The sequence below is a fragment of the Canis lupus genome, chromosome 21 (genome assembly GCF_048164855.1).
Source record: "Canis lupus baileyi chromosome 21, mCanLup2.hap1, whole genome shotgun sequence".
NCBI lineage: Eukaryota > Metazoa > Chordata > Mammalia > Carnivora > Canidae > Canis > Canis lupus.
The window spans coordinates 56,090,789-56,114,086 of record NC_132858.1 but is presented as its reverse complement, the minus strand read 5'-3'; the positions used below and the strand labels follow the sequence as shown (position 1 = coordinate 56,114,086).

General features: G+C 53.6%; 1 protein-coding gene across 1 annotated transcript in view; it reads left to right on the top strand.

Annotated features, from left to right (window-relative positions):
- The window catches only part of ABCA13 (ATP binding cassette subfamily A member 13), a 188,038-nt gene that overhangs the window by 139,594 nt on the left and 25,146 nt on the right, over positions 1-23,298 (top strand). Inside the window, exons 43-47 of the mRNA XM_072791800.1 lie at positions 352-467; positions 3,215-3,371; positions 5,418-5,671; positions 10,354-10,543; positions 12,327-12,436. Of these exons, the coding sequence (XP_072647901.1) occupies positions 352-467; positions 3,215-3,371; positions 5,418-5,671; positions 10,354-10,543; positions 12,327-12,436 (827 nt within the window). The remainder of the gene's footprint in view (positions 1-351; positions 468-3,214; positions 3,372-5,417; positions 5,672-10,353; positions 10,544-12,326; positions 12,437-23,298) is intronic.

Here is a 23,298-nt window from a genome sequence, read left to right as displayed (position 1 = left end):
GGTCCCAGGAGGTCCCAGAGTGGCCGGGGCACTGCTGTGGTTTCCCAGGGCCGTCCACCCAGTGCGGGAGGCGGGATGCCCCAGACCCCGGCCTCTGTCCCGGGCGCGTGGTGGTGCCTTCATTCGTCCTGCGTCCTTGGGTGTGTCCGCGTCCCGATGTCCTCCTCTGTCGAGGCCGCTCTGGGGACCCGTTCAGGGCCGCAGCTTCATGCCCAGTGACGGGCTGAGGTCCCAGGGCGTCCGTGGGGGGCCGGGGGGTTGCAGCCCGGCCCAGAGCTGGACTCTCCCTGGCTGCCTGCCTGTCACCCCCCAACCCGGGTGGGACGTCACCCCCCCTCCTTGTTTCCCCAGGTCTTTTACTTGGTCTCCGTGAGCCTGTGTGTGGCCGTCATCGTCGTCTTCCAGCTCCCGGCGTTTACGGTCCGCCAGAACTTGGCAGCCACCGCCCTCCTGCTGGCGCTCTTCGGGTACGTGCGGGGGACGCGGCCGCAGGGTTACGGTTTGTTTTCTGCTGGAGAACCTCCTGGGTGGCTTTGGACCTGCTGCCGGCTGCATGATTTTCTCTTTTCGAGCAATTCTGCAGCTTCTCGGAGGGCCGTGTAGATGGCCGGGGCGGTTGATGGTGCCCTACGGCGGAGGCAGTGGCTGCAAACTGCCTCCGAGGGAGAGTGTCGCCGAGGCCGCGGGTGCACGTGGGGCCTGGAAACAGGCCGCCCGGCTTCCCGGGTCTCCTCGGGGGGCACAGCAAGGGCGCCGTCCACACTGCTCGCTTCCGTGTCCCCAGCGGCCAGCGTCGTCGCTCGCTGTCCCCATAACACGTCCCCGCACGTCCCTCCCGCGGCGGCTGTACGTCCGATCCAGGCCGAGCCGCGAGAGACACTCGTCAGGGGGATGGAGCGTCTCTAACGTACTCGTTTATTATAACGCGAGGCGAGTCTTTTATTTAAAACCCCGTAAAGCCAAAGACGAGTGAGATGACTGTATGCAGCTCACGGCGACGCTGCGGACCCAAAACACTTGGTTAGGGGACAGGGTCCAACGTAAGCGACTGTTCCCGTGGCTGGACAGACGGCGTGGGAGACAGACAGGCAGACGGCTCCTTCCGGGAGTCGTGCACACTGGGGCCCGGACACGGCCGCAAGTGTGGGTTCCCGTGTCTGGGGACTCGGGTGACTCAGGTGAGGATCCAGGGGCGTCGATGGTGCCGTCAAGCTCCCCACGGCCGGACGAGACACGCTGCGCCCTGCCTTGATTTTGAGCTTCGGGAATGCGGAGGTCGCTGGGCTTGGAGCGAGGCGGCGCCGGGACAGAGGCGACTGCTTACAGAGCCCTATGGTGCGGCCCAAGCCTGGGACAGACGGCACGAAGCCCCGACCTCTGGCCGCGTTTGCAGTGGAAGCATTTTCTGGGGGATTTTGGGAGACTCCGAGATCCCTTGATGTTCGGCCTGGCCCAGGCCGCAGGGCTCCGGGGAGGAACCCTGAGGCCAGGTGGCCCCGGTCACCCCGGGCAGCCGGCGGGAATCCCAGGGCCACGTCCCCACGGTCGTGGCTTTGTTCCTTGCTGGGTCCCTGCCTCGCCCGCGACACACCGACACACCGGGGCAGCGCTGTGTCCCCGCCCCCGGGTCACTGCCATCCCCAAGAGCGGGACAGGGACCCGGAGGACAAAGCGGGGAAGGCTGGCCCCAGAGTGACCCCCAACCTGAGGACGTTACAGGCCTCTCAGGGGCCTTGCCGCGGGACCGGGCTTGGGATCCGAGGAAACCCGGGGTCAGACAAGCCCGGAGAGTCTCCAAGACACACGGAAAAGTGCCCAGTGACACATTTTTTTTTTTTAATCTTCCTATTGTCTTGGCCCTGGAAAACTTGATATTTTAGCTGGAAAGTGGGGATAATTAGCATCAAAAAGAGGAAAGGAATGTTGGAAACAAAAGAGCATCAGCTCCTGTAAACCTTTGAGCAAAGGTAGAAACTGTTGCAGGCCCCCGGGTTGCTCTAAAATAGGTTATGCTCTAGAAGCCCATTTAACTTTTTTCCTTTAAAGATTCTATTTATTTATTTGAGGAAGAGAGAGAGAGGGAGGGTGCGCACAGGAATAGGAGGAGGAGCGGAGGGAGAAGCAGCCGCCACGGGGCTCGAACCCAGGACCCGAGATCATGACCTGAGCTGAAGGCAGACGCTTCCTCGACGGAGCCCCCCAGGAGCCCCCCTTTTTAACTTTTTTCTTAAAAAAAAAGAAGGATCCTGGAGCTGCCACGATGGGAATTTGAATCAAGTATTTGAGGTGACTAATGAACACGTAGGAAGAAAAGGATGCACGGCGGCCAGAAACCCGACCTGAAGCCTGTTCCCAGATGCGACCAGAGCAGCTCTGCTGCAGGTGCCGCCGGTGACGTCGTTGCCTAAACAAGTGACGCCGTGACCTGAGCCCTGTGGACACTTGACCCCCGGAGTCTGGAAGAGTCACAGGGGCGGGGGCTGGGGGAGGGGATTCGCATCGGGCTCCCAGGGGACCATGGAGGCGGTCATCCTGCCGCTTCGTGCACAGGGCGTATGGGAGGGAGGCTGTGACCTGCGGCGGGTGGCGGGTGAGGCTGGTGCCGTGTCCTCGAGAAGACGCAGCCTCGTGGCCGCCGTGGTCACCTCGCCGCTGGTCAGGACCCATGAACGCCTTCCCGTCTGCAGGGGGACCACGGCCCCCTCCGCCCAGGCCGTTGGACACCGGGAGGGTGCGGGCCCGCAGGACGGGACATGGGGAGGAGCCGAGAAGGAGCTTTCTGGTTTTACCTTCATGCATTTAGGGGGATTTATCAGAGTGCACGTGCAGGGGAGAGCGGGGGAGCCTGTGAGCACAGCCTGGGGCGGGCGGCCCACGACCCCGAGGTCACGACCGAGCCCCCTCAGGGCCCTCGTCGGCTCTGCTGCTCCCCGTCCGTGGCCGCCGTTGGTTCTCGCTTCCCTGACGGGAACCGGGGTGAGAAGCAGGAGCCGAGCTGGCCCCCGGGGAGGTGGGGGCACCCCGGGTGGCCCCCAGGTCGTGGGGCTGCCCCGCTGGCGGCCGTCCCCTGCTGCTGCCGTCAGGCCAGGGCCCCGCGTGGGCTCGGTTCAGGGAGCTCAGGGAGCGGCGACCCGGCCCGCATCTGCACCCGCACCTGCACCTGCACGCCACCAAACCTTTGGGAGCACAGCCTGACCTGCCCCCTGCCCTGCAGGTACGCGACCCTCCCATGGATGTATCTGATGTCCAGGATCTTCTCCAGCTCGGACGTGGCCTTCATCTCCTTCGTGTCCCTGAACTTCATCTTCGGGCTGTGCACCATGCTCATGACCATCATGCCCCGGCTGCTGGCCATGGTCTCCAGAGCGCAGGTCGGTGGGCTCCAGCCGCGCCTCGCAGGGCGGCGGGGGGGTGGGGGGCGCCGGCCCCGGCCCCTCGGGGGACTTTTCCAGCTGGAACTATGGGAGAACAGGCTGCCAGCCGTGGTCTTTAACCCCCAGAAAGTTTGCACCCCTGCCTCCGCCCGCTGCCCCTCTGTGCTGCTGGCCTGCCCCCGATTCCTCCGTCCGGGGCATGGGACGGACCAGGGGCTGTGAGCTCGGCCTAGCGACCGCCCAGCCCTCCCGGTGCAGGCCGTGCGGCGGGGCCGTGTCGGGTGTTTGGGGACGGCGGCCTGCGTCCCCGGGCAGGCTCGCTTGCTCCGGCCTGGGCGCGGGGACCGGCGGCTTGGGGTCACTGCCGGGCTGCTGCTGAAGCCCTTGGTGCGGCGACGCCGTCCTGCGCTCGGCGAAGGGAACGGATCCGTTCGGCTGACGTCAGCTGAGCCGGGGTTGGCATGTCCCTGCCTCGCAGGGGCCCTGCGGCTCAAGGAGGAACGGGGAGCAGGCTCGGGGCGGACACTGCCCCGGGGGGGACAGGCGAAGCCCTGGGGACGGGATCACAGGAGGAGGCGCGGGGGCCTCGGCGTCTGTGCTCTTGCAGCCGCAGTCAGCGTCCAGGGACGCGCCGCTCCTACGTCCTAACCGGGGAGAGACGCAGCTCTGGTGTGGTCCGTTATTTGATTCAGGGACACTGTTTCCCAAAAGCCCCGGTTATAAGCCCGTTTAGGACGGGCTGGCGTCCCCGACGAGCGGCAGATAGGACGAGTCCAATGAGCTAAGGGAAGAGTCCGATGAGGCCCCCGTGCTGCTTCCCTGTGCGCTTGGAGACGAAGCCTCGTGTAAGAGTTCACACCTGCGATCGCGCGCTCTGCTGCTCCCAAGTCACCTTATTCACGACTGCGTTTATTTGATTTTCTGTTATTTAATTATTTAAACATTTATTTGAGAGCACGCGTGTATGCGCGCGCGCGCGCGCGCGAGAGAGAGAGAGAGAGAGAGAGAGAGAGAGAGGGAGGGAGAGAGAGAGAGAAGGAGCAGAGGCAGAGGGAGGAGCAGACTCCCGCCGAGCGAGGAGCCGATGCAGGACTCGATCCCAGGCCCCCGAAACCGTGACCTGAGCTGCAGGCAGGGGTGTGAGGTCTGAACCCCCGTGTGCCCCTCGGACCACACCTGCTGGGTGCACCTGACTGCTCTGTGCATTTATCGAGGGTGAAGTGCAGTGAAGTCCATGGAGGTGGGAGCACAGGGTCCTTTACAGAAGGGCCTAGTGGGCGACGGCTGACACAGCCCCAAGTCTAATCTCATGGTGAGATGAAGCTGACATCCACGGCACACCGGATGGTGAAAAAAAAAAAAAAGAGTGAATTTTAGGGGAGCTGTTGAAGCTCAGTAGACATTTAATTTAAAAGTGGCATTGAAAATAAAAAAAATAATAAAACTGACCCGATCCAACCCGGTCTTCTCCCTCAGGCCGCACCTCCTAGTACCATCACCCCGCGGGGTCGAGGGCGTGGTGGTTAGGGGTGCACCTGTGAATTTGCAGGGCACGTCCCCTCCGTCAATCCCCCCCAGATCACGTTCTGCTCACAGGAAAAATACCTCCATGTATCCCACGAGTCCCCCAAAGCCTTGACTTACTCTAGCATCACTCGCAAGTCTTCCCCTATGTCTCACCTGCTCAGGTGTGGACGGGGCTTTAGGCGTGAAGCATCGTGAGACGGAAGCGCCCTCCATCCGGGAGCCGGTGAACCGCAGATCCCGTGCTTCCTTCCGCAGCATGACTGTGGACGGGCTCAGGGTGGACTTGCACGTTCCCAAAGCGGGACACGGAAGGGGGAAGCGGGTGAGGGCTCCCCGGGCACGTCCGCCGGCCCAGCCAGGCAGACCCGGCAGACCTCAGGCTCCGGAATAACGCCGTCTGGGTCGGTGGCCGTGCGCGCCCTCCAGGGCGCCGGCAGGGAGCCTGGGACACGGGCCCCGCAGGGAAGCGGGGGGTGCAGAGAGCTTGACCCCTTCCCCGTTCGTGTCCCTGCACAGAATTTACAGAAGATCTACGACGTGCTCAAGTGGGTGTTCACCGTGCTGCCGCAGTTCTGCCTCGGGCAGGGCCTGATCGAGCTGTGTTACAACCAGATCCGGTACGACCTGACCCACGGCTTCGGCATCGATTCCTACGTGAGCCCCTTCCAGATGGACTTCCTGGGCTGGATCTTCGTGCAGCTGGCCGCGCACGGCACCGTGCTCCTCCTCCTCAGGGCTTCGCTGCAGTGGGACCGTCTGCCGCGGCCACGGTGGGGCGTGGGCTCGTCCCGGGGTGGGGTGGGGGGGGCGGGGGGGCTCCATCCTCAGGTCGCAGGACACCCAGTGCGTCCACCCAGCGTGGGCCACACTGCCAACGGGGGAGGCTTCGGGTTGATGCTGCTTTTTCTTTTCTTTCCGTCTTTCTTTCGTCCCTTTTTGCTTTTTGGACTGATGTGAGTCACCACTGCTAGGAAGGCGGATGTGGCAGTGCCAAGTGGTGACATGATCGTTCTAATTATTTAATTTTCCCCTTTGAAATTGTTGACTTTCCCTCTTACTTTGATTGTAGCATCTAGGCGACTTCAGTTGAGACCATAAATTAATTCTTTCTTTCTTTCTTTCTTTCTTTCTTTCTTTCTTTCTTTCTTTCTTTCTTTCTCTCTCTTCTCTTTCCTTCCTTTCTTTTCCTTCCTTCCTTCCTTTCTTCTTTCTTTTTTCTCTTTCCTTCCTTTTTTCCTTCCTTCCTTTTTCTTTCTCTTTCTTCTTTCTTTCTTTCTTTCTTTCTTTCTTTCTTTCTTTCTTTCGTCTTTTATTCAGTTAGTTAGTTAAAAAAAGATGTTATTTATTTGTTTGAGACAGAGAGCGCACTCCCACACAGAGGGAGAGGGAGATGCAGACTCCCTGCTGAGCCGGGGGCCCCGATGCAGGGCTCAGTCCCAGGCCCCCAGGATCGTGCCCTGACCCGAAGGCCAATCCTTAACTAACTGAGCTCCCCCAGCGCCCCTAACGTATTTTATTTTTACGGCTCAATGGCATTAACTCCTAAAAATCAGGGATGAATGGAAGGTCAGCTCTGACAACCGCCTGCCCTTTGCCAAATCCTTTTGCTTTTGATGCTGTGATCTTCTCTGTTAGGTGACGAACGTCGAGGAGCACGAGGAATACGTGTTGTGTGTTAATACTATGACATTTACACGCGCGTCTCGTGTTTAACGACGTAACAGTGCATAGTATATAATATGTTTATATTTCCTTTGACGTGTCCGTTCCTGTGTTTGTGGCCCGTCTGCACACACACAAGTCCCTGTTACTCTAAGCGGGACTTCAGGCAGCCTTGCAGGAGCATCTAGAGTATTGTCAGCTAACATGTTGTGGACGCATGGGGAAGAAATGTGCGTTTGCACGTAGGCCTCACAGAGCTGTGCGTGCCCCTCCGTGGCCCGCGTGGCCTGCGTCCGTGCACCTGCTCTTCCCAAGCGCTGCACGCTTCAACTACAAGAGGATCCTTCGTGAAGAAGTGACTAACTAGGGCCGTGTCCCTGGAGAGCCTGTTGAGGACGGGGGCCGCGCTATGAGCTTTTGTGGCGACGCCTTTGTGGAATTGTTCCCGCCAGTCGCTTCGTGACATGCTTCCTTTGTCAATCCTTCCAATCTGCTGAAGCAGCGAGCCGCTCTGACTCGGAATCCCAAAGCTCTCCTGAATCGGCCACAATCACGCCGGAGGCTGTGGATACCCAGCGTTGCCCTGGATTTGTAAGAGAATTCTGAGTGCCTTTCAAACACGACTGGTTCTGTGATTGGCCCTCACGCGTCTAATCTGTTTTAAAACCTAGACTGCAGCGTCCCGTCGGGTGGATTCCAGGAGGCTCCTCCTCCGGGAGCATCAGAAGACTTGTTCTTAAAAGGGAACCCGTCCTGGATTCCTTTGCACAGCGTAGGATAAACGTATTTTGGAATACGGCCGCTGCCCTCCAGGCACTGCCGCATGGAGGGCTCCTACAGTGGACGTCTCACTGCATTGCAGTATTTTTCAGATCCACATCCGCCCGGGCCCGCTAATCACTGCCCAAACGGGGAAATCCAGGGTTCTTAGCCTGGTCCCCTCAGGTGGGCATTTAACGCCCAAGAAGCTCTCCAAGACCGTCCCCTCCCCCCTTGGGGGGCATTTGCCTCCGGTCACCTGCTCAGCCGGGGTCTCTGGCAGGCTGGCGTCACCCACGCCCCGGGCGGGCCCCAGCATCATCCTGTGCTGTGTGTGTGCCGCACTCCCCGCCACCATCGGGTCCTTTGTGGGCTGGTGGAGCTGAATCCTGGGAGTGAATAGGAAGACCTGCCCCCCATGCCCAGGAGGGACGTGCCCACCTCCCCCCACGCCCCATGGGCCGTCGTGACCGGCCCCCACCGCTGGGCCTGGGTGCTGGGTGAGGGGCCCCTCCTTGCTGTCGCCCTGGCCAGCCCCGGCCCTGAGCTGAGCCCTGCTGCTCCCTATGGGGCTCTGCTCAGAATCCAAGTCTCCACGAGACGCCGAGCCCTGGCCGAGCGGCAGGCGGGCTGGGGGCGTCCTTGTCCCCTTTTGATCTGGAGCTGGACCTGGGTCTGGCTTGGTGGGGGGCTGCGCGTAGGCCGGTGGCCCAGGACGGCCTTTCTCTGCTGCTGCTGGCCGTGCCGACTCTGTGCCCGCGCCCGTCCTTCCTCCGGGACGTGGAAGCAGAGGCGCGTTTCTGAGCGTGGCTGGGTGGACTGTGTTGTCGGGAGTGCCTGCAAAGTGACCGCTACAATGACAGGAGATGTGAACAGGTGCACTTTCCTGCCCCTGCCCCCTCAGAACCCTGCGACCAGAAGCTCTGGGGATGAACCTGAGGGGCTCCCCGGTGCTTCCCATGGGGAGGAGGTCAGAGCCGCTGCTGGGGGCTCCTGGGGAAGAAAGGGCCTGTTCTCTCCTCCTGGACTCAGAAAAGGACGGCAAAGGCCAGGCCAGCTGAGGGTCCGGAGACACGCTGCAGCTGGCAAAGGGGGAAGGAACCAGCAAACACAGGAGCGTGAAATCCGATGCGTCTTCACAACGTGAACACACCTGCAGCCCCTTCTCCCACACGGAGCTCCGTCCGCCTCTCCTCGGCCCTGTTCCATTAGCCACTCCACACGACCCCCGTCCTTGGGTGGCTTAGCACATTAACAACCATTATGTTTTATTAATTAAAATACATTAAGGTCAAGGGGGCCTGGGGGGCACAGTCGGTTGAGCATCTGGCTCTTGGTTTCGGCTCAGGTCGTGATCTCAGGGCCCTGGGATCGAGCCCCGCGGTGGGCTCTGTGCTCGGCACGGAGTCGGCTTGAGAGTCTCTCTCTGCCCCTTCCCCCGTCTAAAAATAAAGAACTAAATCTTAAAAGAATGCATCAAGCTCACACACAGCCTGAGTTCTACGCTTCAAATCTGCTGTGGGGTCCTCCCTCCCAGCACAGAATCCAGGTTCTCCAGGGCACCCTGTGCCAATGGGATGGTCGCGCGGCACCGATGCCGTGATTCTCCACTGATCTCATTGTCTCTGGTGATTCGTGTCTCGTGCTTTTGAACATTATGTGACTGGTGTCACGTATTCCTTCATCTTGTAGGTTGTGTGTTGAGTAGATTTTACATTCGTTCGATGGTAATTTTCAGGCGCAGAAAAAAATAATACAGAGAAAGGACCTAGGGCCCTGGGAGCTGGCCGCGGGTATTTTATTTTAAATGCTTTTTATTTTAAAATAGTTCAAGGCTCGCGAGACGTTGCAGAATCCTTAGGGTCCCTGTGTGCCCTTGACTCCGCTCCTCCCACTGGTCTCATGGCAGTTTGGTTGATGTCACATGACAGCATCACATTGGCGAAAACCAGGAAATTGATTTCGGCACAACCTTAACTAGGTGTCTGTGCCCATTTAATGATTAAAATATTGGCGTGTCGCAGTTTACAGGGGAAATTGAAATTTAAACTTAAAGTGTGCCAGGTTGAATTTCATACGGAAGATCGAGAAGGGAGCAGCTCAGATTTAGAACAGATTAATTTGAATCGAAGGTTAAATTTGTATCCACCTGACAAAAACTCACTAAATCCATCCTGCACGGTGTTGTGCGCAGTACTTACCGTACGATCCTCCTACACAATCCGGTGTGTACTATGCAACTATGATGTTTAGGCTCTTTTCTGTGCAGTCTACTTTGTTCAAGTGGCCTGTTTGCTAAAAGTGCTTAAACAGAACGACTCCTTGCAGATATTTTGTGATGCATCCTTTTCCCACCTTGTGCAAAAGTCTGGCATGGCTTTATTGTCCGTAAAATAAAGGAGTAGCTTGGGACTCCCGGGGGCTCAGCGGTTGAGAGCCTGCCTTCAGCCCAGGGCATGACCCCAGGGTCCCGGGATCGAGTCCTGCATTGGGCTCCCCACGTGGAGCCTGCTTCTCCCTCTGCCTGTGTCTCTGCCTCTCTCATGTCTCTCATGAATAAATAAATAAAATCTAAAAAATAAAAATAAAAAATAAGGGAGTAGCCCTAGTGGGACATCTACCCACCTCACTGTCTTTTAGGAACATGGACATTTCCTTCACGTTAAGGACTCTTGCTCATTATTTATTTATTTTTAAGATTCTATTTACTTCCTTGAGAGAGAGAGCACCTGAGCTGGAGGGAGAGGGAGAGAGAATCTGAAAGAGGCTCTATGCTGAGCCCAACGTGGGGCTTGATCTCACGACCTTGAGATCACGACCTAAGCTGACGCCAAGAGTCGGCTACTTCATCCCCTGAGCCACCCAGGGGCCCCAGATCCCTGCTGATTCTTAATCGCGATGCAGAAGTGGGGTGCCTGGACCAGAGCTGAGAGTCCACGCGCAGGACCACATCTCCCGTTTCAACAGGTTTCTGACCTTCCTCTTGACTCTTCCATTTCCACGTGAAGTAACTCTGACCTCGTCTCCCCAGGGGTCACTCTGCCATCCAGGGCACAGTCACACCTTCCAAGGACATAGATGTGGAAAAAGAGCAAATAAGAGTGTTGAAAGGAAAAACCAGTGAAGACCTTCTTGTGTTATGCAACCTCAGCAAAAGCTATGGGAGCTTCAGGAGAACCACTGCTGTGTGCGATATTAGTTTGGGTCTACGAAGAGGAGAGGTAAGGACCCTCTATTTGTACCCTTCCTGTTACAAACCCGTGCATCTCTCACTGCACATCTGCCTGTGTCATGCTCAAAATATCTGATGTCTTTTGATATCTTATGCTCAAAGTATCTGAGATCTCCTTCAAATTTCTGGAATTTCTGCAAAAATCCCTAGACACGGAATCTGAGTAGAGCATCTATCAGCTCTTTCCCCAGGGAAAACTTTGCTAATTGATTGATGGAATTTCTTCTCTTCTATAATCTTAAAAAAATTTCAAGTCATTGAAGAATTTTAATCGTTTAGCTATAGGATGGCATCTTACTGAATGCAAATATTTTATCAATCCAGTTAATTAAGGGAACCTCTTCTAGCTCTTGCTTGGACTTCCGTGCTCTTTAAATGGCCAGTTAAGTCCATCTAGTAAAATGCTCCTTGGGAAAGGGAAAAGAATGCTCACACCAGAGCAATAGCTCAGAGTTTTTTTCATGGATATGGTATTAATTCTAGTAGAAATGTTTAATCGGGACTGATAGAAGCCATGAAAGTTGTTCCTGATTTGTGCTTAATTGCATAAAAAGAAATCAGTTCTGAAGATGACTACCTTTAAACAGGTGGCAGTTCAGGGAGCACCTGTCCTGCAGAGGTCCCGAGTAGGTTTCCAGCCCCAGGAAAGCCAGGTCAGCTTAGGTCAGTGGACAGGAAGCCAGCCCCTGCCACCAGAACACAGAGGTCTTGGAAGGAGATTTTCAGAACCACACGGTGTTTCTATCTCTACCGTGGAATCTCTAGCTAAGGACATACTGACAGATAAGGACTAGATCTAGAAAAGACAGCAGGAAGGGCATTTTTCACATGGAACATAAGACGACGTTGAGCCAAAAGACTCTCCAAAATGTTGGCTTGATGCCGAGTGTCCGTGTTTAGAACTAACGGTTGTCATCTTAACTGCTGTCTGGAGCAGCCTAGAGTCCAAGTTGGGGGCTTAGAGAATATTTTTAGAGTCTACTTAAAGTGTTCATTTTTTTAAAGTATTGATTTAGGGGGATCCCTGGGTGGCTCAGCGGTTTGGCGCCTGCCTTTGGCCCAGGGCACGATCCTGGAGACCCGGGATTGAGTCCCGCTTTGGGCTCCCGGCATGGAGCCTGCTTCTCCCTCTGCCTGGGTCTCTGCCTCTCTCTCTCTGTCTATCATAAATAAATAAATAAATCTTAAAACAAAATAAAGTATTTAGTTATTTGTGAAGGAGAGCGACAGAGAGCTCAGTGCAGGAGGGGCAGAGGGGGAGGGAGAGAGAGAATCTCAAGCAGACTCCTCGCTGGGCATGGGGCCTGGCACAAGGCTCCATCCCACCACCCTGAGGTCATGTCCTGAGCCAAAACCAAGACTCGGAAGCTTCACCGACTGAGCCTTCCAGGTGCCCCAGAACAAACTGTAAACTGTGCAGTGGCGTCAAGCAGATAACGGTAACAACGAGTGAATTCCAAAGACTGTCATCTCCCACAAAGGGACACAGTTAGGGCCTTGTGGGGACTGCCCGCCATGTGATGGGGGATCTCGCACAATCCCCGGTAGTTGGCATTGCCTGCTCACCCTCTGGAGGGTTCCTTCCTTGGATTCACCCCTCGGAGGTGAGTGTCCCTACAGTCACACCGCTCAGGTACCACGATCGCTTCCAGAGCGCTTTGCACTGTCGTGTGATTTTAAAGGTCTGCGAGCGTCAGAAACCGGCGGCTCGGAGAGTAAGTGCTGTCTGCTGGGATTGACATGCCCTTCCCCCGCTTCTTCTCTCCTGTCAGTGCTTTGGGCTCCTGGGGCCCAACGGGGCTGGGAAGAGCAGCACATTCAAGATGCTCAACGGGGACTGCCCTCCGACCTCAGGACACGCCGTCATCAGGACCCCCGCAGGGTAAATCCAGAGCCTGCCAGGGCATCCTGAGCGAGCCCTAGAGCCGCCCGCATCCCCTCAGCTCTGTGGCCTGGAGTCTGAGCTGCGTCCTCCTTCCACGTTTACCTTTCTGTTAGCTGCCAGGTGCCAGACGGGGAGGGGTCTCTGGTGCCAATGGGATAAGCTCCCTTATCTCATCCGCAAAGGGTGGAGGGGGTGTGGGCAGACAGCGGCCAGGCCTGAGGTCTCTCCGGGCGCCCAGCGGGCCCCGTGTGTCTGGCTGCTGACCCAGGTGAGTGGGAAATAGGAGGAAGGAGATCCGACCAGTAGGGAGAGTGTGAGGTACGTGTGCGTCCTGGTGCAGGCTCTGAGAGGAAGTCGCGTGTATGGAGTCGAAGCATGCTCGAGCTCTCACACTGCTGGTTTTTTCCTGCAGTTGTGGAAGGAAGAAAGTGTGTGTCTGTTGCTTGGGTGGCGTGCGTGCGTGCGTGCGCATCCCTAACCTCTCTATTTACCAGTACCTGTGGATAGAAGGATCAGAATGTCAAAAGCAAAAAATATATGGTCTATTTTTCTCATCCCTGGAAGCCTGACTCTCTTGTTCATGATCCCGTCCCATCATTTGTAAACTAATTGGAAAATGAAATTCAAATAGCTGTTCTTGAAGGAAAGAATACATTTATATCTCCTTAATGGCTTGCAATCCCTTATTATGCTACGTATGTGTGTAATTAGTTTAATTATGACTAAATCGCACTTGCATTAATTATATTTTTAACCTTGATTATTTGTAATGTTAATTGCACATTGCTAGTCAAGGAATTAAATGGGTAATTAGAACACAATGGAATTTTAACTATTTAGCTGGTGTACATCTTCCTGCCCATGAAGCTCATAACCTACTGCTACCCAGTTAGGGTACGTTGATAGTCATTCATTATTTTCAGGTCCTTTTTGTCTCTTTTTTTTGAGGTTATATGATCAGGAACAGGGCTCTTTTCTTTTCTTGTTTATTAACGTCTATGAAGGTGTGTCCGTAAGTACAGAATATACTTCGTAACCGAGCTTTGTAATTAGATTTAAATTATCTTGAGCCCCTGGCACAATGGCAGTGGTCACCGACTGGAAGACCGCAGGCCAACAGTCACTTTGTTTTTATTTGGCCAGTACAGCACGTGCATTTTGGAATTGGACCTCCCTTGGTCAGAACGCAGACTTCCTAGTTCGTCACAGTCCCCACCCGTCCCTATGGCCTCACTACCGGCACCAGCAGATGTGTAGGTTGACCCTCTGCAGCTCTTAGATGCTAGAGGTTGCAAACTCCTGGGGTTAGAATTAGAATAAGTTGTAATCCTAATAGTTACACTGTTGTGACTCTGGTATTTACCAAGCATCAGGCCATGTGGGGCTTGGCGTTTCTGGTCTCATCCGGGGGTTGGAACCACCTGGGGAAGAGGACCTCATCCTGATCACACTGATCAGGAATTTGGGGCTCAGGGCATTCTGTGGTGTGCTAGGAGTCAGGCTTCTGGAAAGTAGCAGAGGATTTGAATCCGAGTTCTCAGCATAGGAGTTACCAGATCACATAGCGTTGGAATTCAGGCCAATGACTCACTGGAGGAGTAGGAGGGCTAAGGTGCTGCCTCGGAGCCAAGCGGGGCTGGCCTGGGTCTGCCTGGAAGCAGAGTAGACTTTGGAAGTGTCTGGAGGGATAAGTTACGCCACCTACAAGGCCCATCACCCCTCCTGGGTCCTGGGTGCGAGGGAGGGACGGTCCCTGTAAGGCTCCGGTGTGTGTGCATTAGCCCCGGGCCTGTGAGCCTTTTGCACTCAGTGTGTGGCCAGCAGCCTTGTAAGGGCCGTGTCCGCTGTGTGCTGGTCCTGTCGAGCGGTGATCATCCACAGAGGAGTGTCCACCTGGTCAGGAGTCCGCAAAGCCTCAGGCCCTATCTGTGTGCATCCTCTCAGTTCACCTCTCTTGCCGGTTCTTGACCTGAGGAGGGTTTTTTCTTTTTTCTTTAAGGTTTTATTTATCTTAGAGAAAGATCACAAGCAGAGAGGAGGGGCCGAGAGAGGGAGAAGCAGGCTCCCCGATGAGCAGGGAGCCCCAACCGAGACCGACCCGGCGCAAGGGTCATGACTTGAGCCCAAGGCACTCACTCAACCGGATGAGCCGCCCAGGCACCCCCGTAACTGAATACATTGAAACTGAAGTTTAGGGGCACCTGGGTGTCACAGTCGGTTGAGTGTCTGCCTCTTGATTTCAGCTCGGGTCATGCTCAGGTCGTGATCTCGGGGTAGTGAGGTGAGGCCCCAACTCCCAGGCTCAGCGGGGAATGTGCTGGAGATCCCTCTGCCCCTCCCCAGCCTCTCTCTCTCTCTCAGATCAATAAAAAAAAATACTTTATGAAGCTTAAAAGCCACAGTGGTTAGTAGCTGCTAATTTGAACAGACACAAACCTAATTTTGCTCCTTTATGGTCTTTTTCTCTCATCTTTCCTTAAGAGCTTGTCTGAGATTTAACTCCGCAGTCTCACTACAAGACGTCCAGGTACGAGTATCTTCTCAACTGTGATGCTCGAGAAGCATCGTGGTTTTCTAGGAGAAATAGTAAGTCATGGCCTGGGGGAAATTTGGTGACGTTATCACCCAGTTAGAAAAACGTGAAGTTGTGAAGTTTCTGAACAGGAAGTTAAAAGCTGCCTACTGGGCCCAGGAAGGTGTTGACAGGTGGACTGAGGAGCTAGATGTCAAGAGCTTCTGACTTTCCTCCTCCCTCTGCCCGTGCGTGTGTGCACGTGCACTCTCTCTCTCTTCTCTCTCTCTCTCTCTCAAATAAATAAAATCTTTAAAAAAAGACGCAGGCATTCTTTTCACATGTTAGACCAGTATTTTTGGAGTCTGTTCCATGTCAATGCATGAAGGTAGGACAGATCTTTCTTCTGCCTCCCGGCCCCCCAGCTTCCTCCCGTCTTAAGTGATCACACATCAGAGATGCGGGTGAGCAGTAACTCTTAGACCCTCTAATATCCCCACGTTGCTGAGATTCTGGGTATTACACGTAGGAACCTACATACAGATACCCGGCTTCGTTTAAGCACCGTGATACCAATATTACGAAGAAGACCGAGGCTAATTTATTGCTTATAAATCTTTTACACTAACGTGAATCACAGATTAAGTCATAACCTCACCAATTAGGAATCGCTTGGAAATTTGTTTCTCTCCCGTTTTAAATTAAACGGCGATGTAAAATACTAATACCGATTAGGAAAACAGTGAAGGGAAATCCTGTAAGACTATTCTTACATGAAAGTGGTTTTTATTCTTGTAGTCCCAGCTTTGAAAAAAAATTCTGTTGTATGTACGTATGTGTCTGATGTGTGTGTGTTATGTTTCTGTCATCTATAAATAGTCTATATCTGCCCATTTATCCTGCATGTGTGTGCTTATCACGTCCCCATCATCTAAGACTTACCTGTCCGTCCTGTAGGTGCACATACACATCATTGCCGTCATATTATAAACTGTTGGTTTGTGTCGTCTAGGTCTCCAATTTTTACATCACAGCAGGATGTGTGATGCACATTGCTAGTCAAGGAGTTAAATGGGTAATTAGAACACAATGGAATTTTAACTACTTAGCCGGTGTACATCTTCCTGCCCATGAAGCTCACAACTGACTGCTGCACAGATCCCATGCTCATGCCCATCCTGTATTCCACTGGATTTCTAAGTCCACAACTACTGAGCCATTTTTCTCTCATGCAATCATATTGTTTCCTAAAAAAAAAAAAAATCTTATCTCATTTAAAACAATATATTAATTTGAGAGAGAGAGCATGTGAGCATGGGGGAGGAGGGGCAGAGGGAGAGAGAATTGCAAGCAGACTCGGTGCTGAGCATGGAGCCAGACCTAGGACTTGATCGGGAGATCAAGACCTTTAGATCATGACCTGAGCTGACACAGAGTCAGATGCTTACCCGATTGAGCCCCCCAATTATGTTCTTACTTGAGTTTTCTTTTCTTGGAGCTCAGTGTCTCCTGGATCCAACAGTCTTGTCCTGTAGTACAGACTGGTGTGGGCCATGTGGCCGGGCTCAGCCATGGCAGAAAGCAGGGCCCGTGGAAGGCCTCCGCAGGTCGCCGTTAGGGCTGAGAATCTCATTCATTCATTCATTCATTCATTCATTTTTGAGAGAGAGACCGTGAACAGGGTCAGGGGCAGAGGGAGAGGGGAGAGAGAAGCCCCAGCAGACTCCATGCTCAGCTCAGCAGAGAGCCCCACGCAGGGCTTGGTCTTACGACCCTGAGATCATGACCCGAGTTGAAATCAGGAGTGGGATGCGTAACCAACTGAGCCCAGCTGCCCCTGTCATTTCTTTTTTTAATGGAAAATTCATTCATTATGTCAAGAACTGCTGACCTCTCCCACAGTGTGTGGTGCTTAATTCATCATTTCTCCTGGGGCTTTATCCCCCACCAGTACACATCGGCTCCTGTACTGACGGACCAGGGGGATTAAGCCATCCTGCATTATCCGTTTGTTTCATTACAAAGTGATATTAGAAAAACTGAAAATCCCCCGGCAGACGTATGTCCCTAAGCGTTTTGTTAATCAAAGGATAATGTTCACTGAAGACGAATATTGGAGGCAATTGCTCTCCTTTCCTGGACATTTAAACACAAAAGCCAGGTCGAGGTCTTCGTAAATTTAGAATCCTTTTCTCCGGAGGTTGTTCCAACACGGAGCCCTATTTTCTTTAATGAATAAAATGGGCCGCTGGGGGCCGGGGGTGATAGGAACACCAGCTCGACACACGTGATTTCCTTTGTCCAAAGATCATCAGAAGCAACCTCAAACATAGAGGTTATCTGTCGAGCTGTGTGAAGGTTCAGATAGGAGCTTTTGGTGAACATCAGGGTTCCTATGTTGTCTAAGCTGCTCAGCTCTCCATACAAGGCCCCCTTGGGCACCCGTTGATTGCAGGTGCCTTCCCTGCACGGCACCCAAGCCCTCCCCAGCATCGTGTAGGACTTCCGATGCACGTGATACTCTTTCTTCCTCCTCCGGCCCCATTTCTATGCCCCTGCGTGCTCCTTTCACCTGGGGAACTCCAGCTGTCCATCCGTGTCAAGTGCGGACAGGTCTACGGCCACCCATTGGGAAGATAGAGTTATTCTCACTCCATCCCACGTGACACTTGACCACATCACCATTAAAATATCCTGTCACGTTGTGTTTCACTTCCCATTGGCAGGTCTGTTGGATCACGAGCTCTGTGAAGACGTACACAGTAGCTCCTCAATGAGTGACTCACCCTCTTCCTCTCACAGGTGAAGAGCCGGAGGCTGGGCAGGCGAAGGACTCGCCTGAGTCACATAGTGTGAAGTTAGCAGTGACCCAGTCCCTGGATTCCCAGCATGTGTTCCCTTCCACCTTCTCTTTAACATTTTGGGATGGAAGGAAAAGGAAAAGGCTGGATTTGGTGGGGCTGATGACCAGTCTCGCTCAGTTACGGCTGTGACGGGCGGATGTAAGGACTGGATGAGAGGTGGTCACGTACGTGGATGACCACCCTAACCCATGTACCAGTCAGTATTGACCTCTTACGTTGATTTGAAGACTTGGTTTCTCCCAAGAATGTTTCTAAACATGCTGACACCTACACTTGTATTTCATGTGTCATTTATAAGAGCATAGATGGTAAAATTTGGTGTGCGTAGGTTTCCACACCCACGTGCGGCCACTGTGGAGGGCGCATATCCAGTTCTGGCTTTGCTCTCGGGCGTGGGGGCTCCTCCTGACCCAATGGGAGCAGTTCATGGACATCCAGTTACTCAGGGACTGACCCGTTGTGACCTGGGCGGAGGCTGTGGTGCGATGACGTGTGGACGGTGGCAGGAAAACATGGAGCAATTTGAAGGCAAACGGGTTTAAAAATCTGCCTTGGAAGCGAATCCGCCAGGGCCATGGAACGGGTCTGCGTTGGCTCCTTCTGCCTTGGCCGCTTGCGGCCTGCTGGTGGCAGGAGGGGAGTCAGGGTGGGCGAGCAGCAGAACCAGGCCAACTCTCAGTATTGAAGTGTTGGCTTGGCCGCGGCCTCTCAGAAGGCGCCAAGCGTTTTGTTTAGTCTTCAGAATTCCTTGCTGTGTTGCATCATCAAACGAAGAGATGGGGGAGAAAGCTGGTCAGCACGCATCACGATAAAAGCCATTCGAAGTTTGTTTTTGTGTCAAATCCTCGACGGGAAAACATCTTGCCTTGGCAAGAGGCGCCGAGGCATCAGCGTGCGGGTGGTGCAGCCGTGTGCAGACTGGGAGGCGGGCGGCGGGGGCCTGGGGCAGGCGGTGCCCCATTGGCATCACCCCTCGTTGAGATCTATCGTCCCGGGCTGGTCTCCTGCCAGGTCGGGGAGGGCAAACTCATCTCACCCCAGAGCCTCATTATCACATGACCTTTGCCAGGCTGACCTCCGGGGCTCAGCCTACGTCCAGTCTCCAGCTCCCTTGTGACAGCGCCATTGAAATGGGTCCTGTGACCTCAACTCCAAGGTATCTGTTGATCTTTCCAGAGAATTCTCTTCTACATTTCGATAAGCATTTAGCTACTCCCAGAGCAGCAGGTCTTTGAGCTAACAAAGCGGAGCTAGAGAGGCCACGGGATGCTTCGACTCAACAGGTCCTTAAAGCTCTTTGAAGGCCTGGCCCCACTCCGGCTCGGCGGCCCCGGCTCCTTTCCGCAGACCGTGGACCCCGCCACCCGCCGCACCGGACGTCCGTGCGTGGTCAACAGTGCAGAACCGAGGGATCCCTGACGTGCAGGATCAGGCGAGGTGGTTTCTGTCTAACTCCAAGCGCATGCAAGCGTTTTACGTGCACGACCAGCAGAAGAGGCTCTTCGTCCCACTCCAGTGTGAAATCTTGTCCGCGATTTAAAAAGGTGGCTCCCGTGTCACTAGAAGGAGGCAGCCATTCGTGACCTGGGTGGTGAGTAGTCCTGAAGACAGATGGAGAAGCATCCTCTTTCCGTGGCTAGAGCCCTCCCCGGCTGCCGTTAGTGACCTCCTCTGAAGCCCAGATATCCCACCTGAGAGGGGACACACATGGTGCAAGCATTGCAGAGGCAGGAGGGGCCTGGGCCACTGAGCCATGAGAACGGTCATTTAAATAGATCCCCCATGTCTTTAAATGGCTTGTGCTGTTTAAATATAAGTTTGGGGCACCTGGGGGGCTCAGTGGGTTAAGCACCCGCTTGTGGCTCAGGTCGTGATCCCGGGATCCTGGGATCCAGCCCTACATGGCCGGGTTCCCTCCACAGTGAGGAGTCTGCTCCTCCCTCTGCCTCTGCCCCCTCCCCACTCATATTCCCTCTCTCTCAAATCTTTAAAAATGAATAAATACAAGTTTCATACATTTAAATTGCCACAGAGCTAGTCGACTTGGGCAGAGCTGCTAGGAGACCAGGAAAGCTCGTTTCAGCAGAACCCAGATAAACATTCTGAAATGCTAAAACTGGCGCAGGGAGTTTTATAAATCAGCAAGTGCAGATAAACCCTTTTTAAAATGTGAACTTTAAATTGAGATGTAGAACAGCTAAATATCGTGACTATAAGGCTTGATGAATTTTTTCTTCTGCTCGTCCATCCCCACTAGCATCCCTAAGGCAGACCGTTGCCGGGACCCAGAAGCCCCCCTCGTGATCTCTCCCCGTCGAGAGGAGACTGTGGTGACTTGTTATCATGGATTAGCCTCGTTTGTAAACTTTCCTTCAATGGGATCATACGTGGGCACCAGAGGGACGGAGTCGGTGAAGCCCTGACTGAGCCACCCAGGCGCCCCTGCAAGCTGTTTTGCTAAAACAGAGCCCTATTTTATGTCGCCAACAGGAGGGCAGTAAGGTCACCATATTTCCACATCCTCACAAATACGTATCGCGTCCCTGTTGGATCGCAGCCATCCTAGAGGGTAGGAGGTGGTGCTTCCCTGCATTTCTCTAATGACTTACTGGTACTAACCATATTTTTTCTATGCCTTTTGGCTGTTTGTGCATCTTCGGAGAAATGTATATTCACATATTTTGCCCATTTAAAAAAAGTTGGGTTACGTACATCTTTATTACTGAGTCGTAAGCATTATTTATTAGATTCCAGAACAAGCATATTATGAGATACATGATTTACAAAAGTTTCACCATTTTGCATAGGATGCCTTTTAGTATTTTTGGTGGTTTTTAAAATTTTTTTTAATTTTTAAAAATTTATTATTTTTTTGTAGTTTCAAGTTTGTATTTAAATACTAGTTACTAAAAAATAAAAATAAATAAAATAAATAAATTCTAGTTACTTAATATATAGTGTAATATTAGTTTCAGGAGTAGAATTTAGTGATTCATCACTTACATACAACACCCAGCGCTCCTCACAAGTGCCCTCCTTGTTACCCACCACCCATCTAGCCCGGCCCCCACCCACCTCCCTCCTTCACCCCTCTGTGTGTTATCTATCATTAGGAGTCTGTTTTCTGGTTTTTCTCTCTCTTTTTTCTCCCTATGCTCACCTTTTTTGTGTCTTAAATTCCACATCTGAGTGAAACCCTCTGGTATTTGTCCTTCTCTGACTCATTGCACTCAGCAGAACACCCTCTAGCTCCATCCACATCCTTGCAAATGTCAAGATCTCATTCTTTTTTGAAGCCCGAGTAACAGTCCACTGCATATGCTTCTACTACCTTCTCTTTGTCCGTTCATCTCTCGGGGGACACTTGGGCTCTCTCTGTAGTTTGGCTGTTGTTGATAGTGTTGCTATAAACCCTGGGGTGCAGGTGCCTCTTCAGGTCAGTATCTTTGTATCTTTTGGATAAATACCTAGTAGTCCAGCTGCTGGGTTGTAGGGTAGCCCTATTTTGAACCTTTTGAGGACCCTCCATCCTGTTCCCCACAGTGGCTGTACCAGTTTGCATTCCCATTAACCACTAGTGGATGAGGGTTCCCTTTCCTCCACCTCCCTGCCAAAAGATTTTATGTATATTTGAGAGAGAGACAGACAGAGACCCCACACGGGGTGGGGGGAGCAGAGAGAAGCAGAGGCCCCGTGGAGCAGGGAGCCTGACGTGGGGCCTCGATCCCACGACCCCAGGATCATGACCTGAGCTGAAGGCAATGCTCAGCCCAAGTGCCCCCAGACGGGGCATAGAAGGGTCCCGGGACAAGGCCAGATTCTCCTTGATGCTGTTGACATGCGATGCGAAGACCTTGACGTATGTGTCACTGGTGAGCCCTGATGGGCGGTGAGGGCTTGAGTGACAGTCCCCACGCAGATGCACGGCCGAGCCGGATGGTCCCGGGGAGCCGCTGCAGGGGAGCCCAGCTGGGGTTCCTGCGAACCGGGCGCTGCGCTGCAGCAGGGTCCCTATTAACGTGAGCCGACCGCCCCTCTTCCTTTCTTCCGCGGCTCCCTCTCTCTGCCTCACGGCCGCAGAATGAAAAAAGAGGAAACCGCGGGAGACGCCTAGCGCCGCACAGTGGTCGGCATCGGCCGTTCCGCTCCCTGGGGGCCGTGGGGACATGTGGCCTTGTTTTGCCGGCTCTGAAACGCCGGTGGGGGTCCCCAAACGTGACTCTGTGCACATGGCTGGTGGGGGACGGAAGTGGAAACAGGCCCAGACACCGAGCCGCGGCGCGCGTGGACCTCGACGGCGAGCCCAGACACCGAGCTGCTGCCGTCGTCCCCTGGATCGTCCAGCTCTGCGGGCGCCCGGGGCGGGCAAGTCCACGGGGGCGGGCCTGGGCCCGTGACCGGTTTCTGGGTGCAGGGCCTTGGGGCGGCTTGGGTGGCAGTGACGGTGCAGCGCCCGGCGTGTCCTCGGAGCCGCCGGGTCTCCCCCAAACGATTCCTTCTGTGTCATGTGCATTTTACCGCCGTGGAAAATAACAGTAGGAAAAACGAGAGAAAGCAAAACTCGCCCAGTGACGTTTCTCCAGAGGCCGAGGTTCAAAACGAAGCCCGACCCTCCAGGCCTGTTGCGGCCCCGTGCACGGATTCTTGTTTCTCAGTTTCCAGGACTGTGAGTGTCTTGTCCTCCTTAGGATTTTCTTCGGAGCCTCTTATTTTCTCTAGTTTAAGGACGCGGGATAAACTCCGCGCGGCACACAGAGCACGCGTCCATCCGAGGCTTCCTGTCGATACCCGGCTGTTGGCGCTTCAGCTTTGGGGGCGCCCACAATGACAGGTGGAGTTTCTACGGCTCGGGGTCAGCGTCCCTAACACCCCGTGTTGCCCAGGGTCAACTGTATGTTATTAATTCACAAAATTCTGATATTCAGGGTAAAGTTGCCGAGAAAGCCTCCCACTGATACCTACCTGTCTTTTAAAGTCTCTTAAAATCCATCAGTGGAGAAAATTCCGGAATGTGGCCAAACTAAAAAAAAAAAAAAAAAAAAAGAAAAAAAAAAGAAAAAAATTCCACAGATCAGCAAAAGTCAGGCTGGAAGCAGCTGTTTGCTACAGGAAATAGAGTGGAAGGAGTTGGAGGGCGTGAGGTTCGCAAGAAGCAGAGAAAATGAAGCAAGGTTTGCAATGAAAAATTACGCAAAGCTAGGTTTTCTTGTGTCGTTTCCTTGTTCCCAGGCGCTTATGCCACTTTAATTAAAAATATTAATAGTCATTGAATGAATGGAACGGATTCACTTTTTGGGAGATCCCAATAGTAACACCTGTAGCAATAATGATTTCTCAAAAATGACTTTTTTTTTTTTTTTCATTTAGGAAATAGACCTTTTCCTGTGTGGAATGCTTTCAGGCTTTACAGTTAATATGAGTTTTTTTTTTTTTTTTTTAAGATTTTATTTACTTAGAGAGCGAGAGGGTGAGTGTGTGTGCAC